General features: G+C 48.7%; 2 protein-coding genes across 8 annotated transcripts; both read left to right on the top strand.

Annotated features, from left to right (window-relative positions):
- Positions 1 to 4,703: 4,703 nt before the first annotated feature.
- Positions 4,704 to 10,329, top strand: CELA3B (chymotrypsin like elastase 3B). The gene is made up of 8 exons (XM_047085575.1): positions 4,704 to 4,746; positions 5,721 to 5,806; positions 6,701 to 6,798; positions 6,918 to 7,052; positions 8,214 to 8,350; positions 8,727 to 8,869; positions 9,475 to 9,627; positions 10,312 to 10,329. The coding sequence occupies exons 1-8, from the start codon at positions 4,704 to 4,706 to the stop codon at positions 10,327 to 10,329; spliced, it is 813 nt and encodes a 270-aa protein (XP_046941531.1).
- A 5,944-nt stretch (positions 10,330 to 16,273) lies between these two features.
- Positions 16,274 to 20,490, top strand: LOC124515950 (SCAN domain-containing protein 1-like). 7 transcript variants are annotated; one of them, XM_047085036.1, is made up of 3 exons: positions 16,274 to 16,490; positions 18,522 to 18,628; positions 19,560 to 20,490. In XM_047085036.1, exon 3 carries the CDS (start codon positions 19,592 to 19,594, stop codon positions 20,042 to 20,044), a length of 453 nt encoding a protein of 150 aa, XP_046940992.1. In that variant the 5' UTR covers positions 16,274 to 16,490; positions 18,522 to 18,628; positions 19,560 to 19,591; the 3' UTR covers positions 20,045 to 20,490. The 7 variants fall into 7 exon arrangements, with proteins under 7 accessions (XP_046940992.1, XP_046940989.1, XP_046940993.1 ...); XM_047085035.1 differs by lacking the exon at positions 16,274 to 16,490 and adding an exon at positions 16,501 to 16,597; XM_047085034.1 differs by lacking the exon at positions 16,274 to 16,490 and adding an exon at positions 16,834 to 17,197.
- Positions 20,491 to 21,419: the final 929 nt, after the last annotated feature.

Here is a 21,419-nt window from a genome sequence, read left to right as displayed (position 1 = left end):
AAAAGATTAACATTTTAAAAATAAACAATAAAAGACAACAGAAAAGATCAATGAAACAGTTGAGTCTTTGAAAAGATAAACAAAGTTGACGAACATTTAGCTAAACTCACCAAGACAAGAAGAGGAAAGACTCAAATAAATAAAATCAGAAATAAAAAAGGAGATGTGAAAACAGTACCACAGAAATACAGGATCATAAGAGACTGCTATAAACAATCATATGCCAACAAATTGCACAATCTAGAAGAAATGGATAAATTCATAAAAACATGTAACTTACCAAGACTGAATCATGATAAAAATTTAAAAATCTGAACAAATCAATTACTAGCAAGAATAATGAACCAGTAAGCAAAAACCTCCCAACAAACAAAAATCCAGGACCAGACGATGTCATGGGTGAATTCTTCTAAACACACGAAGAAGAATCAATACCAATCCTTCTCAAACTCTTCGAAAAAATGGAAGCGGGTGGGGCGGGGGGGGGGGGACTTCCAAACACATCTTACAAGGCTAACGTTACCCTGATACCAAAACCAGACAAGGATGCCACAAAAAAAGAAAATTACAGGTCAATATCCCCAATGAGCATAGACGCAAAAATCCTCAACAAAATATTAGCAAATTGAATTTAACAATACGTTAAAAAGATCATACACCATGATCAAGTGGGATTTATTCTAGGGACGCAAGAATGGCTCAACATGCACAAATCAGTCAGTGAGATACACCACGTTAATAAAATGAAGGATAAAAATTTATCCTTCCAAAAATATTGATCATCTCAATAGATGCAAAAAAGCAGTTGACAAAACTCAACATCCATTTATGATAAAGACTCTCAACAAAGCTGGTATACAGGGAACATATCTCAACATAATAAAGGCCATATATGACAAGCCCACAGCTAACTCAGTGGTTATCATACTCAATAGTAAAAAAGCTGAAATCTTTTCCTCTGAGATCAGGAACAAGACAAGGATGTCCACTCTTACCACCTTTATTCGACATTGTGTTGGAAGTTTTTGCCAGAGAAATCGGGCAAGGAAAAGAAATAAAAGGCATCCAAATTGGAGAGGAAGAAGTAAAACTGTCACTCTTTGCAGATAACCTAATTACATACAGGAAACCTTAAAGACTCTATCAAAAAACAAACTCAATACAGCCGCAGGATACAAAATTTGCACACAAAAATCTGTTGCATTTCTTTATATTTATAACAAACTATCAGCAAGAAAAGTTAAGAAAACAATCCTATTTAAAATGGCATCAAAAAGAATAAAATACCTAAGAATATATTTAACCAAGGAGTTGAAAGACATGTATATTGACAACTATAAGATATTAATGAAAGAAATTGAGGAAAACAAATAAATGGGAAGATGTTCCATGCTCATAGATGGGAAGAATTAATACCGTTAAAACGTCCATCCTACCCAAAGCAATGTACAGATTCAGTGCAATCCCTATCAAAATTCCCATGATATATCTTTTTTACAGAAATAGAACAAACAATCCTAAAATTTGTGTGGAACCACCAAAGTCTCGAATAGCTGAAGCGTTCTTGAGAAAGAAGAACAAAGCTGAAGGCCTCACGCTCCCTGATTTCAAACTGTATTACGGAACTGTAGTAGTCCCAAACAGTATGGATTTGACATAAATACAAACACACAGATCAATGGAACAGAATGGAGAGCCCAGAAGTAAATCCATGCATATACAGTCAACTAATTTATGACACAGGACTATACAATAGGGAAAGGACAGTTTTTTCAGTAAATAGTGCTGGGAAAATTGAACAGCCACACACACACAAGAACGAAAATGGACCCCTATCTTACACCAGACACAAAAGTTAACTCGCAGTGGATTAAAGACTTGAATGTAACACCTGAGGCCATAAAAGTCCTAGAAGATAACATAAGCAGTAAGCATCTTGACTAGGTCTTGGTGGTGATTTTTCTGAATCTGACACCAAAAACAAAAGCAACAAAGCAGAAATAAACCAGTACGACTATATATCAGCATCTGAAGCTCTCCTGTGAGCTCTTCTAAGGCCTTAGCTTTAGTTCTCTCTCAATCTCTGCTCATTCGGCAAATATATATTGTATACTCAATATGCCATGCCCTGTTCTAAGTGTCCCTCTGTGGTGCAGTGTCCAGTCTGGATCCCCAGGCAGATTGTGGACACCATCAAGAGGGAATCTTTATGTACTTGGCCTCCAACACAGGGCCTGTGCGTGGTGGATCCTCAAGAAAAAGTCAACCTACTGAATGGGAGAAAATAATTGTATATCTTACATCTGATAAGGGGCTGAAATCCAAACTACATAAAGAACTCACACAACTCGGGGCGCCTGGGTGGCGCAGTCGGTTAAGCGTCCGACTTCAGCCAGGTCACGATCTCGCGGTCCGTGAGTTCGAGCCCCGCGTCAGGCTCTGGGCTGATGGCTCGGAGCCTGGAGCCTGTTTCCGATTCTGTGTCTCCCTCTCTCTCTGCCCCTCCCCCGTTCATGCTCTGTCTCTCTCTGTCCCAAAAATAAATGAACGTTGAAAAAAAAAAAAAAAAGAACTCACACAACTCAATAGTAACAAAAATCTCATTAAATAATGGGCAGATCTGAATAGACATTTTTCCAAAGAAGACTTACAGATGACCAACAGGCACATGTAAAGAAACTCTATGTCATGAGTCGTCAGCAAAATGCAAACCCAAACCACAATGAGATATTACCTTACACCTGTTAGAACAGCTATTATCAAAAAGATAAGAAATAACAAGTGTTGGGGCACCTGGGTGGCTCAGTGGGTTAAGCGTCTGACTTCAGCTCGGGTCATGATACAACCTCTTGGTTGCAAGAGGTGGGGGATGGGGATGGGAGAAATAGATGAACAGTTTTCTTTCTAACTTAAATCAATTGAATTAAAAATTTTATTTATTTTTTTATGTTTATTTCTGAGAGAGAGACAGAGCACAAGTGGGGGAGGGGCAGAGAGAGAGGGAGACACAGAACCTGAAGCAGGCTCCAGGCTCCCAGCTGTCAGCACAGAGCCCAATGCAGGGCTCGAACCCATGAACCGCGAGATCATGACCTGAGCCGAAGTCAGATGCTTAAACGACTGAGCCACCCGGGGGAAAAAGAATGGCAAAAAGACATAAATAGGCATGGACGATGAAATATGGATGTCCAATGAACATTTTAAAAGATGCTCAGTCTCATTTGTGATAAACTAAATGCAAATTAAAATCACAATGCAACACCATTTCACACCTCACAGTCGGGCAAACTTAACAGCAGCAATAAAGGGGCACCTGTGTGGCTCAGGTGGTTAAGTGGCCAACTTCAGCTCCGGTCATGATCTTGCAGTTTATGAGTTTGAGCTCCACATCGGGCTCTCTGCCGTCAGCACAGAGCCTGCTTTAGATCCTCTGTCTCCCGATCTCTCCCCTTCTCTCTCCCTCTCTCTCTGTCTTTCTCTGTCTCTCTCTCTCAAAAATAAATAAATAGACTTTAAAAAACACGACAATTAAAAAGTTGACTCAGCTGTGGAATAACAGGAACCGTCATTCCCTATTAATGAGAATATCCACTCTTTGTGGTTACATAGTATAGCTGGACCATTACATATCCTATGTTTCATTAACTCTTATCCAAGGCATAGAGCAGATAAATGTGAACCACTTCCATAAAAGCAAAGAATGAGTAACACTCAAATATCCATTAACAATAGATTGGATAGATTTTGAAATTTTTTTTGATTTTAGAATATTTGAAGGATGGATTACTAAATACTAAAAACAAATCAATTGCATGCATCAACATGGGTGAATTTCAGGAACCAATATTGAACACAAAGTAAAAATGACATCACAAATGAATAATCCCTGTGATTCTACTCACATAGAGGGCTAAAAGGAAAACCAATGTATTGTTTAGGAATACATATGTATGTGAAAATCGAATGAAAGCAAAGGAATGTCATAGAGTTGAGATACACAGAGGAATTATAATGTTCTATTTCTGAAGCCAGATGCTGAGAATAAAGGCATTTGTTTTAGTATTATTCTATACACACACACACGCACACACACACACACACACACACACACACACACGAAGTAGGCTTCATTTATTTTTGTTGATTCGTCATAGTCTCCCTTACTAGACTCAAGCTCCAGGGGATCTGGGACAATGTCATGTTCATGGCTCTATCCCCTAGAGCATCCTGATATAGAAAAGCACTGGACAATTTTTTAAAATTTTGAGGTGGATACTAATATGGCTCCTGACTCAGAGATGAGAAACCCGAGGCCCAGAGAGGTTAATATGCCCAAGGATCAAGAGCCTGGAGGTGGCAGAGCTGGGATCTGAACCCAGGTCTGACCAGTTCCAGAGCCCATATTCTTCCCTAGAAGAGGTTGGCTTGTTGTGATGAGTACTTTCCTTCCTCCCTCCCCTGTTATCAGCTGGCCATTCAATGCCACCTGTGTGGCCACAGGTTGGAGGGAACCTTGGGTCTTACTGTTGGCTGTTACTTCCCATGTGCAGCAGGTGGGGGCCGTGGCCTTGGACCATGAGAGAGCTGACGTTCTACCACCTGTTCTGGGAAGGGGGCCCGATCTGCCCTTCCTCCCACGTATCCTTTCTGCCCTATATTAGAGCCCCCAGGCTAAGCGTGTCTTTCCTATCATCTCAGACCTCATGATGCTCCGGCTGCTGAGTTCCCTCCTACTTGTGGCCCTTGGTAAGACCCCAGCCTGTGCTGCACTGGGCTAGGAGCCTTTGAAATCTGTCACTCACCTCGGGTCTCATGAACCCAACACCTGGTTCCATAGGAAGGGGGGGTCTCCGCTTATACCTGGGTATGATTGTCGGGGCTTCAAATTTGGTGGGGGGCAGGAGAATGGAGGGGGAGCCATGGATAGATGAGCTCAGGAGAAAGACTGGTGTACCCAAAGCACTGTGGTGGGACTCATCAGTGGGGACAGTAAAAAAGTCTAGTCATGAGGAGTTTGGGCTCTGTGGTTAGACTGCTTGGGTTGGAATTTCTGTTCCTCTGCTTAGCCCTCCAACTCTCCTCTCCCTCCCCCAACCCCACTCCGTATCCTGTGGTCTAGCCTTTTCTGCCATATTATATTCCAGCTCAGGGCCACCTCCTCCAAGCTGCCTCCCTTGACTGACAGTAATAGTGACAGATAATGTTTATTGAGCGCTTACTATATACCAGGGAGAATGCTAAGGATTTTTTCTCATATTGTCTCTCATAAGCCTTACAACAGGCTCGTGTGATCAGTTCTGTTATTATCCCCATTTTACAGATGGACCCTCAGAGAAGTAAAGAACCCCCCCCCCCCCAGAATTAGGAGCAGAGCTGCATTTTGAACCCAGGCAGTCTTACTCCAAAGCCACCACTTTTCATGACAACAAGCTGTCACTTCTTAAGAGTTCATTGGGCACCAGGCACTGTTCTAAGTGCATCAGCCCTTTCAATCCTGCCATGGAAGGAGGTCACATCTCCGTCCCTAGACTCCTGGGACTCTGGAGGCCCCTATTCTAGTCCAGATGTTCACTGTTCATGGGTGGCTATGGAGGTCCAGAGAGAGGGAAGCACTTACACCAGGTCACACAGCCAGCTTGTGGTGCATCTAGAATCGGGACCCGGGCCTCTTTGCTTTGGGGGACTCTCCGGCTCACTGATGCCTGCACTCTCCTTTCCAGCCTCGGGCTGTGGCCGACCTTCCTACCAGCCCTCCTCCCGTGTTGTCAACGGTGAGGACGCAGCCCCCTACAGCTGGCCCTGGCAGGTAAGACCAATGCCAGCTGCGCTATTTCTCACCGTGGGCTCTGCACTCTGTTCTGATTGCAAGGCATTCGGTCTCGACCCCACTGCTTTGCTTCCGGTAACCCCTGCAGCTCGCCAAGGCCAGGAAACCCTTGGACAGTCCACTTCGCGTGGAAGTCTTGCCCATTCAACCTGTGACCCTCCCTGGGCTGTTTGCATGTTAAAAGTGAAATCTGGAGAGAAGGAAATGTTTGGCCCAAGGGTTGGTGCACTAACAGTGGAATTTCGGGCACTGTGTTTCGGGATGGAGGTTTTGGGGTCCTCGTTACTAGACTCCTCGAATTACACAGCAGGGTTATAAGGTCTGAGAGCACTAAGGGAAGGAAGGGCTTTAGAGAGGTCGGTGAGGCACAGAGGGCTAGACCTGTTTCCGTGACACGGTAGTCACCAGCCACAGGTCTTTATTTAATTTTAAATTAATTACAATTAAACAATGTTAAAAATTCAATTGTTCCACGCTAGCCACATTCCAATTCTCAACGGCCACATATGGCTAGCGGCTACCACGTTGGACAGCCGAGACAGAGAACATTCCCACCGTCACAGAAAGTTCTCTTGGATGGCATCGGTCTACAGCATCGTCAGCTAACTTGTTCTGGGAAGGACCAGGGAGTAAAATATTTTAGCTTCTGTCAGCCATGTGGTTTCTATTGCAGTGACTTAACTCTGCCATTGTGGTATGAAAACAGCCATAGATGATACAGTCATGTGGGTTGAACACTGCACATTTCTGGAGGAGGCCACTCTGCGTGAGTGATGCCCTCTAGAGTTGTCCAGTGCACAACCTATACAGTCCTGGATATCAGCCCTCATTGTAGGGCCCAGACCACTTAGGCTCCTCCCTCCTTGTCACCAGGTCTCCCTGCAGTACGAGAAGAGTGGAGCCTTCCACCACACGTGTGGCGGCAGCCTGATCGCCCCCGACTGGGTCATGACCGCGGGCCACTGCATCTCGTAAGTGTTTTTACTTGCCCCCGTCCCTGCATGAGAACCGGGCAGGCGGTGCGTAGCTGTGGAAGGGGAGGGAAGGAGCCCAGTCGGGCCCAGACTGACCTGACCTCCTCCACTGGCAGGAACTCCTTGACCTACCAGGTTGTGTTGGGCGAATATAACCGGGCTGAGGAGGAAGGCTCCGAACAGGTGATCCCCATCAATGCTGGGGACCTCTTCGTGCACCCACTCTGGAACCCCAACTGCGTAGCCTGTGGGTGAGTGGACTCTCAGGCGTGGGACCCAGAGGTTACTGGTCTCTCTGTGACCCAAAGATAATTCTGAAGAGACCCCCAGTGACAGCAGGGCTGGGTCCAGCAGCCTGGGCCCACGTCCCACACACTGAGGGTCAGAGCCAGGAGAGCCTTGAAGGAGCATCTCCCCGAAACTCCTCTCCCTGTGGAAGGACAGCAGGGCTCAGGGAGGGCCAGGAACTCCCCCAAGGCCACTTGGCTAGTTGGCTTGAACCCAGGTCTCCTCTGGCGCCCCCGCTCCCAAATCCAAGGGTTCCTCCGTTCGACAGACATTTGTCCAGTGCAGCCTGGGTTCCCAGCACTGTGGGAAAAAGGAGGAGCACTGGACCCAGAGTCAGCCTCCAGCACTAAGTTGCTGTGTGCCTTGGGCAAGTCACTGCCCTTCTCTGGGCCTCAATTATACTATATGTTGAGGGTGACTTTCCTGGCTTCCTGAGTGGTTTGAAGGACAGGGAGGCAGTCACCGGGTGAGAACACTGAAGCAGGGCTTCCCAAGGCCCTCAAGCACGTACAAAATCATGTGTCTGGGGGGCCCAGCATTTTTCTGGTGAGGGTCAAAGAAGGGTGCAGAACCCTTGAAAGTGCGGTGTAGGAGAGAAGGGCCATGACGATCGTGACCTCGACCCATCCTCACGGGACTCCTGCGGTACGTGGAGAGGAAAGGGGACCCCAGGTACGATGATTCGAGTGACAAGCAAGCAGAGGAAGACCCAGAACAGGGGTTCTTGAAGGGTGGTCCCCAGGCCATCAGCATCGCCTGGGAACTTGTTGGCAATGTGAGTCCTCGGGCCCCACCCCCGGACCCACTGCCTCAAGAACACTGGGGTGGGCCCCAGCAACCCGTGTTTTAACAAGCCCTCCGGGATCCTGGTGCAGCTGAAGTGTGAGGACCACGGTATGAGAGCCGAGGACAGTTAGGAAGGCCGAGGGTCAGCATGGGTGCCGGGAGCAGGGGGCGGGGGGCGGGGAGCCTCCTAAAGGTGCTCAGCCCTAAGAACGCCTGTGATTTGGAGGAAAAGGAGCAGCGGGGGCATCCTGGAGGCGAACTCTCTGTTGCAAAGGCTGAGAGGTGGGGCTTGGTCTGGCTGGAGGACCAGGCTCCCCTGACTCTTTCCTCTTCCCCAGCAATGACATCGCTCTCATCAAGCTGTCGCGCAGCGCCCAGCTGGGAGGCGCGGTCCAGCTCGCCTGCCTCCCTCCCGCTGGTGACATCCTGCCCAACGGGGCTCCCTGCTACATCAGCGGCTGGGGCCGGCTCCACAGTGCGTGCCGACCCCTCCCACCGGCCACAGGGACTGGGGGCCGGGGGGCGAAGGCAACCACGACACATCCTTGCACTTGTCCTCCTTCGGGGGCACCTCCGCTCCCCCCCTTCCCCGTCCCCCTCCCCCCCATCCTCCCAAACACAAATGTGTTCACCGGAGCATTTTTCAGCGTCTCCTGTGTGCCAGGTGCTGGGGGTGTTATGGTGGACAAAGCAGGCAGGACCCTCTGGTGGGAGGCGAGTCCCCATCGGGCTGGAAGGGTTGCCTCCCTCAACCTCCCCCACCCCACCCCGGGGCTCCCAGCCCTGACTCCCGGGTCCCAGCCCCAGCCCTGCACCCCATGCCACCCCACTCAGGGCGGTCTCTCCCGCAGCTGGTGGGCCCCTCCCGGACAAGCTGCAGCAGGCACTGCTGCCCGTGGTCGACTATGACCACTGCTCCAGGTTGGACTGGTGGGGCAGCTCCGTGAAGAAGACCATGGTGTGTGCGGGTGGGGACATCCTCTCCGGCTGCAACGTGAGTCAGCTCGAACTGCGGGGCCCGGGGGTACCTCTGCCGTCTGCCGGGGGGAGGGGCGGAGAAATCCCACCTGCTGGCCCCGTTCAGCCTCCAGGCCAGGCAGGACTTGGAGGAAGTCAGTGGGGGCCAGACACACCACCCTGGCCTCTGGCTTCCCGTCCCAGCTCACGCTGCCTTGGCCTGGGGCAAATCACTTGACCCGGTCCTCAGGCTTCCCCATCAGCCCAGTAAGGGATATTGACACCGTGATCTCTAAAGGCACCTTCAACTCCGCGGTCCTGAAGTTACGATAAATCAGCACTATCGTTGTGTTATAAGTGAGGATGAATACTGTTATGATAACTATCGTGGTAATACTATGGGAACTACCCTTTATTGATTGCTTTCTCTCTGCTAGGGGTTGTGCTAAGATCATATATTTATCATCTCGCTTAATTCCTACAAGATCCGGTAGGACAGATGTTAGTCTGTTACAAACAGGCCAACTGGGGCTTGGAGAGGTCAAGTAACACAGGGGTTTCTCAGAATCCCCAGAGCCACAACCAATTCCTTCAATCCCACACATGGCGGCTCAACTCCCCACCGCTCTCTGGCAATTCCAGGGTGACTCTGGGGGACCCCTTAACTGCCCCACAGCAGACGGCTCCTGGCAGGTCCACGGTGTGACCAGCTTCGTTTCTGCCTTCGGCTGCAACACCCTCAAGAAGCCCACGGTGTTCACACGAGTCTCGGCCTTCAATGACTGGATCGAGGAGGTGAGCGGGACAGGCCGAGCAGGAGGGCCCCCATGCTGGCTCTTCTGAGATGTTGAGAGGTGCCGGGGCTGAGCGGGGACAGCAGATCCTGAGGAGGGGCTGAAAGGATCCCAGAAGGTCAGGAGTGGAGGGGCCCCTGGGCACATTCCAGAGGGCTTGGGGGATGTTCTCTGCTCTGGTGTGGCCCCAAGGACCTCAGTGGCTCTGAACTACAGCTGAACTTCCTTATCTCAACAAGTGTTTGTGAGATACAGGTCTTTGCTTGTCCTGAAAGATAGAGTGATGTGTCAAAGGGCTGCTTGCGGTGAAGAAATGATCACATGAGCAATCATCATGAAACGTGGGGAGAGCTGTGACTGGATGTTCAGGCCCCAGTGAAAGCACAAAACTTATCTGGGAATGAGTGGTCAGGGAGGGCTAATAATGTTCATGATAACATTTATAAACTACTTAAACATCCTTAGTAGTTTCATCAACCCCCCCCCCCCCGCCATGAGATGAGTACTAAGATTACTCCCATTATACAGACGAAAACACTGAGGCTCAGAGAGGTCAAGTCACTCTCCTCACACAGCTAATGGTGGCATGGCTGGAAATTGAACCCGGTTCCATATGGCTTCAGAATCTGTGCTCCTAACTAGACTATGCTGAATCTCCTCCCTTTTTCTATGGCTTTTTTTCTAGGTCATGTCAAGCCACTAGAACCGAGGCCTTGGTGGCAATGCACGTTCTTTGTAAAAAATAAAGATCTCTCAGAAAACCCCAACGTGAGTCTTTCTTCCTTCTTTGACTCATCTGTTCCCTTCCAGGCTGTCCCTAAAATCTTAGATCTGTTATGTAGAGTCAAGACCAGATACAGCCCTCTCATTTGAGAATGAGAAAAAAAAAAATGAGGCCCAGAGAGAAGAAAGGAGTTGCCATCGAGTGACCAGCCATCCCAGTTTGCCTGGACTGAGGGGGTTCCCAGGGCACAGAACTTTCAGTGGTAAAAGGAGGAGAGTCCCGAGAAGTCATCATCCTATACAGCCACACACTGGCTTTTCGATGCAGCATGAAAACATGGTAGAATCTGCAGAAAAAGTGAACTTGCCTGGCCCTTGGGGGGCTCATGGTGGAGTGGCGTGGGCCACGTGTTTTCTTCTCCCGCTGTGGGCTAGGAAAGGAGGGCTGTGGTCATTCATTCGTTCATTCATTCGCTCAACAAGCATTCATGGCCTCAACAGGAGCCATCCTCCTGCTCCTGAGGAGGGCTCGGGGGGGAAAGACGACATGGTTCCTGCCTTGAAACAGCTCATTATTTAGATAGACATGAGCACATCAGAATCATTCATTAAACATTTACGAGGCACCTTTTTTGGCGGCAAGGGCAGAGGCGGGGATTCAGGTGTGAGTAAAACAACTTTGGGAGCCCTTGCTGCAGAAGCCCACGCAGAAGCACGCACGATGCCACAAGTGGGGTCGGAGCCCAGTGTGCTGGTGCTGAGGTCCGAAAGGCTGCTGCCCTGCAGCCCAGAGCAACATACAGACAACTGAATTTCTGGGGCGCCCGGGGGGGCTCAGTCGGTCGGTTCAGCGTGTGACTTTGTCTCAGGCACGATCTCACGGTGTGTGGGTTTGAGCCCCACATCGGGCTCTCTGCTGTCAACATGGAGCCTGCTTGGGATTCTCTCTCTCTTCCTCTCTCTCTGTCCCTCCCCCCACTCTCTCTCTCTCTCAAAATAAATACATAAACTTTCAGAAACACACACACACACACACACACACACACACACAACTGAATTCCTTTATTCATGTTCCTCCTGAATGCCATGAAAGCAAACATGAGCCCAGCAAGGACATATATTTATAATTTTTAATATTAGTCTTTGTACCCTTTAATGTTACTCATTGTTCTCTGAGTACTCAGAGGACATCATCCTCATGGCTGTGATAATGCGTCCTCTAGCTAGCACTGGTTTTCCTTTGGGGACCACGGTGGGCTAGTTCTCGCCTGTCCCTGTGGAGGTGGGTTTGGCCATGTGGCCTGCTCTGGCCGAGGTGAGGTTTTGAGAGGTGGGACGATTTGCTGAGCTCTCTTTCCCTCTGCCATGGCAGCTGGTGGCTGTAGGTCAGCTTGGTCCCAGAGTGAGGAGACGTGGAGCAAAGCCTGCAGTGACCCCTGACGGATATGCAGCACAGGCAGGAAATAAACTCCGTGGTTACAGGCCACTAAGATTTGGGGTGTTGGTTACAGTGGCATTGACCTAACTTATCCTTACTGATGAAATGAATTGGGTATTTATCCTTCCGCTCCTTCCACTCCACGTTGCTCCGTATTTTTCACCAACCATATAATATCTATATACAATGTACTGCATTGTTTGGTTTTTAAAAATACAGGCATAGCTTCATGCTGTACGTATTATTCTGCAACTTGGTGCTTTCACCCGACATTGTTTCTTTCCTTCTTTCTCTTTTTAAATCCAAATGAGTTAACACACAGTGTAATAATGGTTTCAGGAGTAGAATTCAGCGATTTATCACTCACATGTAACACCCAGTGCTTGTCCCAACAAGTGCCCTCCTTAATGCCCTTCCCCCACCCACCAACATTATTTCTTGAGGCCCATGCTAATTTATATATTTCTAGTTCATTGCTGCTGGTCTTGAAGAGGATCCTATTGCACAACACTATTATCCCCCCCCCCCCCCCGCCACGGATGGATGTTTACAGCAGGGCCAATTTTTACGATTACAAACAGCGCTTCAGCAAACGTCCTTGGACAAATCTCCAGGTGCGAATGTGCAAGAGTTTCTCTAGGGTATATTCCAGGAAATGGAATTACTGGGTGGGAGGGGGTGCTTATTTTCAATTTAACCAATCGCCAAGTTGCTCTCCACAGTAACTGTATCAACAGTACTTCTTAAAATTGTCTTTCTTTTTTTTTCTTTTCCCGCCCACGGTCCTCACACATGACAACTGCCCTCCCTCCCCTGCTTTTCTCCGTACCCACTCTTGGACCCTGAGTTCTTTCCCACAGAAACTCTCCTCCTCCAGCCCTTACCCCCCCACTCCAGCTCCCACAAAAGCCTAAGAACTGGTCTGGCAAGGCCAGCATGAGGGCAAGGGAGGAACGGGAGTCAAGCAGGGAAGAGACCTCAGCATCACAGGGGTGTGGGGGGAGGAGGGGAGAAAGTGGTGCAAAGTGAGGCATGTGGTGATCATTTGTGTCGAGTCAGACAGATGGCGCCAGGTGACATATGTAATAGTCACATGCTGTCAAGGCACAACAGGGTCGCAAAAGCTGAGTATCCACTTCTTCTCAGTGGGTCCTTCCGTGACCTTGGACAATTTTCCAAAGTAGTTTTAGGACAAAGGGCATTCAGACCTGGAAAATTCCACTCCGTGGCTGGGAAGTAGGCCGTCACGGGCCCTCCACCCCGCCTCAGGATGGGGCCGAGAACTGCCGACACCCTTCTCATGTGTGGGCAACGGGGAGTTAGGAAATCTTGCCTAAAAGTGCCAACAGTTTCAGCAATAATTTAATGCTTTTTTTAATCTCCAAGTCTTGACAATTCAAATCCTTTAAAAACCATATAATCAATCATTTTTTAAATGTTTATTGATTGAGAGAGAGAGAGAGAGAGAGAGAGAACAAGTGAGCTGGGGAGGGGCAGGGAGAGAGGGAGGGAGAGAATCCCAAGCAGGCTCCATGCTGTCAAGCACAGAGCCCGACACAGGGCTCTCACACACAAACCATGAGATCATGACCTGAGCCAAAAATCAAGAGTAAGATGCTGAACTGATGAGCCACCCTAGGCGCTCCAATAATTTAATTTTTTGAGTAATGATTAGAGTGTCAATTCCAACGACTTTGTGTGTGTGTGTGTGTGTGTGTGTGTGTGTGTGTGTGTTTTCTAAATCATGAGGAAAACCCACTTTCTGAAAAAGCACAATGTCAATACTTGAATTCCCTCGGAAAATATAAAGGATCGGTGCTGCGTTCCCTTCTCTTTAATCAAAATGTGTCAACAATTTTGTTCTCATTCAAAACTCATTCAAATGTCAATACATTTTTCTTAGAAGAGTCAGCAATGCCATTCTCTTTTCCTTTTTCATAACATTAATCTTGGTTACATGTTAGGAACTTCCCTTTTGGGAGATTTAAAAAAAAACCACTCACATTCCCATACCCGTTACACAGCTACCGCTATCATTTTGGTATGCTTCCTTCCATTTCTTTTTCTTTACATTCATTAGACTTATCAACAGCTGGATTCAATGGGCATAGATTGAGCACCTTTGGGTATTCTGTGGCAGGCATGGGCAGAAGAAAATGACCCAAACTTGGGCCAGGCCCTTGATGTGCCCAGAGTCTGGCTGGGAATCTGACAGGTACACCCAAGCGGGGCTGGAGGCTTAACTCAGTGTTCTAATGAAGGCTCAGAGTGATGCGGAGCCCAGGGGGCTGGGGTCACCTTGGGATGGGAAGACTGGAGCCCTGGATGGCCCTCACATCCAGATGATTGAGACATCAAAAGATTCCTGTCAAATGTGAATCTGTCTAACTTTCTTTTGTCAATTAACACCAAAGACATAGTTCTGAGAAACTTTGCTGTTTGAGATCGGGTCAGTGAGATGAAGAATCCCACTCTTGTCTAGTGGGTCAGAGCCAGATTTGATGCAGAGAAGCAGCGTGGATTACCACCCCAGGTGCAGAGCTTCAGACAAGAGGTTTTGGACACAACGGTCCATATTTATCTTAACTTTGCAGTGTCCAAGGAAACACAGCTATGAATCTACTTCTGGTCTCAAGCTAGATGTTAACCTCTTTCTACAAGACCAAGTTTGCCTTGAGCCTGTCAACACTGCTTCGTTTCAATTTCACCTAAATTCCAAAGTTCCCCCAAATCCTACAATAATAACCCTGTTTCTTCCTTTCTTTCATGAGACACCCCATGGTTTCTCTGGCATTAAGTCAATAAACTTAACTTTGTTAAACTATACCTGTGTCCCTGGTGGTCTTTACCAGGCTGGCTTTATCATAAAATTCAAGCCTTCTCTGTTCATTCACTCACTCGTTGAGTCACTCAACAGATGTCCACCCAGCCTATGCTCAGCTTCAGGTGCTGGAGACATGGGGACAGGACAGTCAAGGTCTTTGGCCTTGTGGCCACTGCCTAGTGGGCAAAATAGAAAATAAACACATAATAACAATACAGATTGACAGGCCATAAAGGGATTGCATGGGTGCCTTTAGAAGAGGGGGGACAGCAAAGGCTGCTCTAGAGAGGCAACATTTGAACTGGATCCTTGATGAACAGATGTCAGGAAAGAGCCCCACAAGCAGAGTCACCAAAGAGGTGACGATGAACTTCCTGGGTTTGCAAAATAATTACAAGGCCACTGTGCCTGGAGCAGTGAGTGAACAGGAGGATGGGGAAAGATGAGGAATGTGGGGCAAAGTGCAAAGTTTACATTTTATCCTGAGTGATACAAGAATCTTACACGGAGCCACAACATACAAACTTTTCATATAAATTTATAAACCTTTAAAATTGGAGCTGCTCTGGGATTTAAACCATCCCCTACCCCCACTGCACCCCAGCAGTTTCGTGAAGCATTCCCCGGGAACCTAAGAATGGGATGGGGTGGGGTGTACAACTGGAAGTCTTTAATGTAGTTCAACCCTCTCATTTTATAGATGGGGAAACCAAGGCTGAGAGGGAGTGAAACGTGGAAACTACCCTGTAGGGGTGAGTGGGGGAAGGGTCCACAGTGGTGGAGGTAGGGGTGGGGCCGTAGCAAGGAGCCTGGTTATCCAACCACCAGCTGGAGAACCTGGCAATCTAGGGGGCTACTAACCAGCAGTGGCAGTGTAGACAAAAGGCACATCTTCTCTTCCCCAGCGACATTGGTTGGGAGTGGGGTGAGGTGGGGGGTGTGAGAGGTTAGGGAGAGGGGTGGAGAGGGTTGGGAGGTGGTGATAACCCGGGAGGGGTCTTTGGAGTGCCCCTCTTAATTCCCTAGCATGTCCCATTTGGATAGGGCAAATGGGAGGAGAGCCGGCTGGGCCACCTGAGTGCCTTGTCCTTGGCCAAGTCCCTTCCCCTTCAGGGTTAAGACCGACGTGGAAGGGCTGCCTTAGCATCTTTGCACTTCCTCTTACATGCTGTGCTATTTTAACATGTCTGCCCCCGACTCAACTCCAGGCTAAACCCAGACTCAAACCAGCTAAGTGTGACTTCAAAACCTCAATTCTTAACCGTCAGCAATTGGAAAGTCTTGGGGGGGAAGAGGGACACAGGGCTGAGACCGAGCTTTCTATACACAGGATCTTCCCCTGGACAGAAGGACAAACCCACGTGGCACATGCCCACTTCTGTCTGGGTCCACGGACACAGGGGTACTTATTAGACTGTGCCCACCGCCTCACGTGGAGTGATTGCACGGGGCGCCACACAGGATCGCGGTTTCCAAACGGCAGCCACCCAGCCCTCTATGTTGGTTTCTTTCCTCTGGGTGGTGCAAAGAGTCAAGGGTGTAACCTCAGGGTGGGGCGCTGAGTCAGCTGCGGGCCGGCTCCTGGAGTGTCTCAATTCCCGTTTCAACTTCTTTTCATTTTGCAGCTGGGCAAACTGGGGCTCAGAGAAGCAGAGAACTTCCCAGAAGCCGAGAGGCTGCCTAGGCAGTACCCACAGCTCCACGCGGTAGGAAGGCCTGAGGATTGAAGAAGGCCCAAAGCCCACCACGGGTTAAAACCATGGAGCTACGAAGCACCACCGGGCCCTAGAGAGACCCCCTCTACCCTATCCCCCCCTTCACTTCTAACTTCCGGCGGGCCGCCACTTCCGGTTCCGGCGGCGGGCTACAAAGCTCTGCGGTGGGTAGTTGGTTTCCTTTCCTCGGAGTCGGTTTCGGGCTTCGAGTCTGGTCGCCAGGCGCCCCCGCCCCCGTTGCCCCCTGCCCTCCGAGGTGGCACCTGCGCAGGTGAACGCTCCCTCCCTTCTTCCCTCCCGCCCGTCACTCCTTCCCCGGCGCACGATCTGTGGGGAGCCGGGGGCCGCGGCGGCGGCGGCGGCCGCTTTCGGAGCGGGGAAGCCCTGCTTTGCGGGTCTGCGGGCTGTCCGGGCTGGCGTGGCTCAGGGTCTCGCTGCAGTCCGGGAGGAGGAGGAGGTCCTGGTTTGGAGCCCCAGAAGCGCTTTTCCGGCCCCACCTAGGCCCCCTGAGCCGCGCCCATATGGTGGGAGGAGCCCGACGCAGCTCCCCGCCTAGAAGCCGGGAATTTTCTACGCGGTTGAGTAGCCCCGCCACCTCCTGGCCTTGTGATCTTGGGCAAATCCCTTCTTGTCGAGCCTCAGTTTGTTTACTTGCGAATGAAAATGTCATCCTGGGTTATCGGGAGGATTGCTTGGATGAGGGACAGCTTCCGCAGAGCGTTTGGCCTGTAAAATTCAACAAATAACATCGGCTGCTGCTGTTGCTAACAGAGACGGCCGGGGCAGTAGAGAGTCGTGTGGAGAGTTGAGAGTGGCTAAGAGGATCACGTAGAAGAGAACGTGAAATGCTCAGCACAGTGTCAGCTAGGAAGTAAGTGCTCAGTAAATAGGAATTATTAACTGGTGAGGGTAAGCATTGTGTCTGGTCATTGGGTTTCTAAAACTGATAGGATTTATAAGCGGGGTGAGGCGCAGACTTGGTCCATGTTTCGGAGCCAGCCTTGAGAACTGGCCTGACAATTGAGACTATTCTTAGAAGTCGGGGTTGTAAACACCTCTGGTGCTAAGAGCTAGAAGAATTAGTAAAAGGGTGTTTTCCTAAGTGGGTTAGGGGTTTTTTACTCAGAAAGGTTTTGGGCAGGAGGGGAATGTTTGCTTCCTCTTGAGTCGTTATGAAAGTAAGACGTGGTTGTAGTTAAAAAGAACGCAGTATAGAAAGCTATGGAATGAAAAATGTTTCTGTCTTCTGTCCCTGCCCCTGAGAAGTAAATATAATTGAAGGTGTTTGTGGATAGATCAGGCCATGTATGCTTATGTGTATGTATTTTAATTTCCTCAGGTGGGGTCATATTACACGTAGTGATCTGCATCTTGGGTGACGTGTCGTGGACGTGTGGATGTATCAGCACTCACAGGCTGACTTCATTCTTTATAAGGCTGCACTGTATTTTCTGCTGAATGGTTGACGATACTTTAATTGTTTCCCTGTTCATGGTCAGTTAGGTTGTTCCCAGGATTTTGCTTTCTCGCATTCCATCCAACCTTTCTTTGACTAAATATTTCCTTTTTATCCAAGGCACCCCTGAGTTATGGGGATATTTTGCTTTGATCCTCATTCACCCTAGGTTAGTAACAACTTCCTTTTGGGGAGAGTACACTCTGTTGATTGAACAAAAACCCAGATAATATGGGAAGAACAGGTGTACTCCAGGAGTATCCAAACTTCTAGAATCGGTACAAGGCTCCTAGAAAATGGGTCATGGAACGTTTAGAGAAGAGGTGACTAGGCGCTGAGAACTAGTTAATGCGAAGCAGCTGGTCAGTGTTGGTGATTGTTGGCCTCTGTCAGTTGTTACCCAGGAAACTGGTTTGAGAGACTGAGGGAGGGATTTTAAACATGGACACTTCTGCCACGTGGACTAAGGAGGGATTCGTTCTTGGGGGAAGGAGTTTGTTCATGAAAAAAGAGACGGTCTTTGAAAACTGACCACTATTCTAGGAGTTACACTCTTTGATTGGACATACCCTGATACAGAAATTAATTTGGTCATTTCTGTACTGTCACTTGAAGTCTCTCTCTCTCTCTCTCTCTCTTTAGATAACATAGATTGTGGTTTTCCTGTAAATAACCCTTCTCTTGGACTGGGGCCCTAACCCAAATGAAGCAAAGCCTTTTTTTTTCTGGCATTTTACAGGTACTTGGTGCGCCTCTCCCCCCTTCCCCACTACATCTGGTTTGCTAATCCTAGAGCTGACAAGCATCCCAAGAGTTGGAAGTCTGCACTACCAGGATTCTGACTAGGTCAGTTTCCTGTACACTGAGTAGAGGAACTTAAGATCTTAATCTTAACGTGGAGGCTTTTCTTTTCTAGTCTTTTCTTTCTTTTTTTGTGAAGAGGGGGCTTAGGCTACACCCTGATGGTAGCTCCCAAAGTGCTTTTAAACCTTGTTACTCTTTGATCATGAAAGAGATGGGGAGGTGGGGTAGAAAAGACCGCAGAGTAGATGTAAATGAAGGGTAGATGTACATGAACAGACTTTTATCTCTTACATTTTAGTCCTTTCTCATAACTTGCTTTTGGTCATAACATAACTCCATAAAAGACATTGGAGGACGCAAACACCCCTGGTTTTAAACATTTTTCCCCCCTATAAAACATATGCATACATAGTTCTCTGTTTTAACATAACGTAAAATACTTTGTAATGCGGGGAAAATGGATGAAAGATTGTCTAGAAGGTTCTCTAGCTAGCGAGGCCAGTGCTCTCCATCCTTTGTGCTCTGAGAATCTACAGTCTTCATTTTGGTAAACCACTGACACATTTTTCTCCGTTGTGTCAGTTGATCCAGAAGAAACAAAAACAGAATTTCTAGGACCTTTATTAAGAAACCCTGTTAGGGGCGCCTGGGTGGCGCAGTCGGTTAAGCGTCCGACTTCAGCCAGGTCACGATCTCACGGTCCGTGAGTTCGAGCCCTGCGTCGGGCTCTGGGCTGATGGCTCAGAGCCTGGAGCCTGCTTCCGATTCTGTGTCTCCCTCTCTCTCTGCGCCTCCCCCGTTCATGCTCTGTCTCTCTCTGTCCCAAAAATAAATAAACGTTGAAAAAAAAAAGAAACCCTGTTAAGATTGGAAAGCGGATGGAACCTGGATCTGGACCAGATCCGTGAGATCAAGGTGGTTTTAACAGTCTCTGGGGTCTGTTTCGCTGAGCCTGTCTTTTCTCTGTGTTTAGGAGTCGGAGACATCCTTTTCCAGAGTCCCAGAATGGAGACTGAAGGGTACTTAGAGACACAAAGAAATAGAGAAGTCCAGAATGATAAAATAAGGCCACCATCAAATGAGATGGTGGCCGAGGAGTCAGAAGTTGTCCTCATATCGGCTCCCCAGGTCCAGGTTCCGCGAGAGCCTTCCGGGCTTCCACCAGAGAGCCTCGATGAAGACTCTGTCGAAGACCTTGAGACCATGCCACGAAGGAATCGTCCCAACGCTGCAGCCTCCAGGCAGAGGTTCAGGAAATTCCGCTATGAGGATGCAGCCGGGCCCAGGGAGGTCCTCCGACATCTGCAGGAGCTTGCCGGACAGTGGCTGAGACCCGATATTCACACAAAGGAGCAGATTGTGGAGATGCTGGTGCAGGAGCAGTTCCAGGCTGTCCTGCCCGAGGAGCTCCGAGCTCGGGCCCAGAGATGTCAGCCCGGGGTCAGAATCACCGGCTGAGTCCTGCCGCCGGGTCCTTGCTCAGCCTGCGCGTGAGAAGTCACCGGAGGTGCTCGTTGTTGTTGCAAGAGCCGGTCGCGGTCATGGGGAAATGTGAGCCTCGGTTTTTTTGAGCTTGGCTTTGACTAGTTGTAATAATCCGTCAAAACCCATGTCTGGACCTCCCTCTGGCTGAGGCAGCTCTAATTCCGGGGACTGAGCTCCGGAAAGAGCTTCTCTACCCTCCTATTAGGACAATCAGCCTGTTGCTTGTTTTTGCTCTGCCGAATGCCTCCTTTTTTGCACTTTCTGACATGCTTTAATATATTGTTATGTATCCAAAGAGCTAATCGCTTCAACTTTCAGAATTCTTGATTCTTGCTGTGGTGGCATGAATGGAAGCTTCTGTAACCCCATCCAGTAAACTCGTTTGAGACGCCCTTGAAATATTAAAGTTTGGTCCTTAATCACAGTGTCCTGTGGTGATTTACCAGTTTAGCTCTTACTCAGCATTTGAGAAAGGTGAGACAATTATCAGGAGTAGATGTGAGCTAGACAGAAGATAGGAACAGCCCATGCCTTTGTGTTATTCAGATTTTTTTTTTTTAATTCTTTTTTTTTTTTTTTCTTCTTAAGAGAGAGAGTGAGCCAGGGGCACAAAGAGAGAGGGAAGGGGAGAGAGAGAAAGCGGGGCTTGTGCTTACCCGCTGTGGGACTCCAGGCACCCCAGAATTTTTTTTAAGTTTATTTATTTTGAGAGAGAGCCCGAGAGTTCACAAGTGGGGGTGGGGAGCAGAGAGCGGGAGAAAGAGAATCCCAAGATCATGACCTGAGCTGAAATCAAGAGTCAAGACGCTTACCGAACCGAGGCATCCCCAGTCAGAATTTAAATTAAAACTGAGGGATCGGGGCGCCTGGGTGGCTCAGTCCGTTGAGCGTCCGACTTCGGCTCAGGTCATGATCTCACGGTCTGTGGGTTCGAGCCCCACGTCAGGCTCTGTGCTGACAGCTCAAAGCCTGGAGCCTGCTTCGGGTTCTGTGTCTCCCTCTCTCTCTGCCCCTCCCCTGTTCATGTTCTCTCTCAAAAATAAATAAACTTAAAAAAAAAATGGATAAAACAAGGTCCTAAGAGGTAACTCTTACACGGATCTGTTTGATTTGTTCTTGATCCATTTCCATCACTGTTCTATAGTTTGTCTCCCCTCAGAACTCACTCTACAGCCGTTTGACTGTTCTCTTCTGCTCTTCCTGAAACAGGGCATCCTGGCTTTGTGTGTGTGGAGACCTGGGCCCCAGCTGACCGCTGAGAGAGCAGTCGCTGTGGTTGGGACAGGCAGACATTAAAGGGCAGTTGCTTTTCCTGAGCGTGACCCAGTCTTGAGGAACGTTTCTGGAT

Source organism: Lynx rufus, unplaced genomic scaffold, assembly GCF_022079265.1.
Source record: "Lynx rufus isolate CCGP_SWC_20201006 ecotype Redwood Valley unplaced genomic scaffold, mLynRuf1.p SCAF_2, whole genome shotgun sequence".
Classification (NCBI taxonomy): domain Eukaryota; kingdom Metazoa; phylum Chordata; class Mammalia; order Carnivora; family Felidae; genus Lynx; species Lynx rufus.
This window is presented reverse-complemented; position numbering and strand designations above follow the sequence as displayed.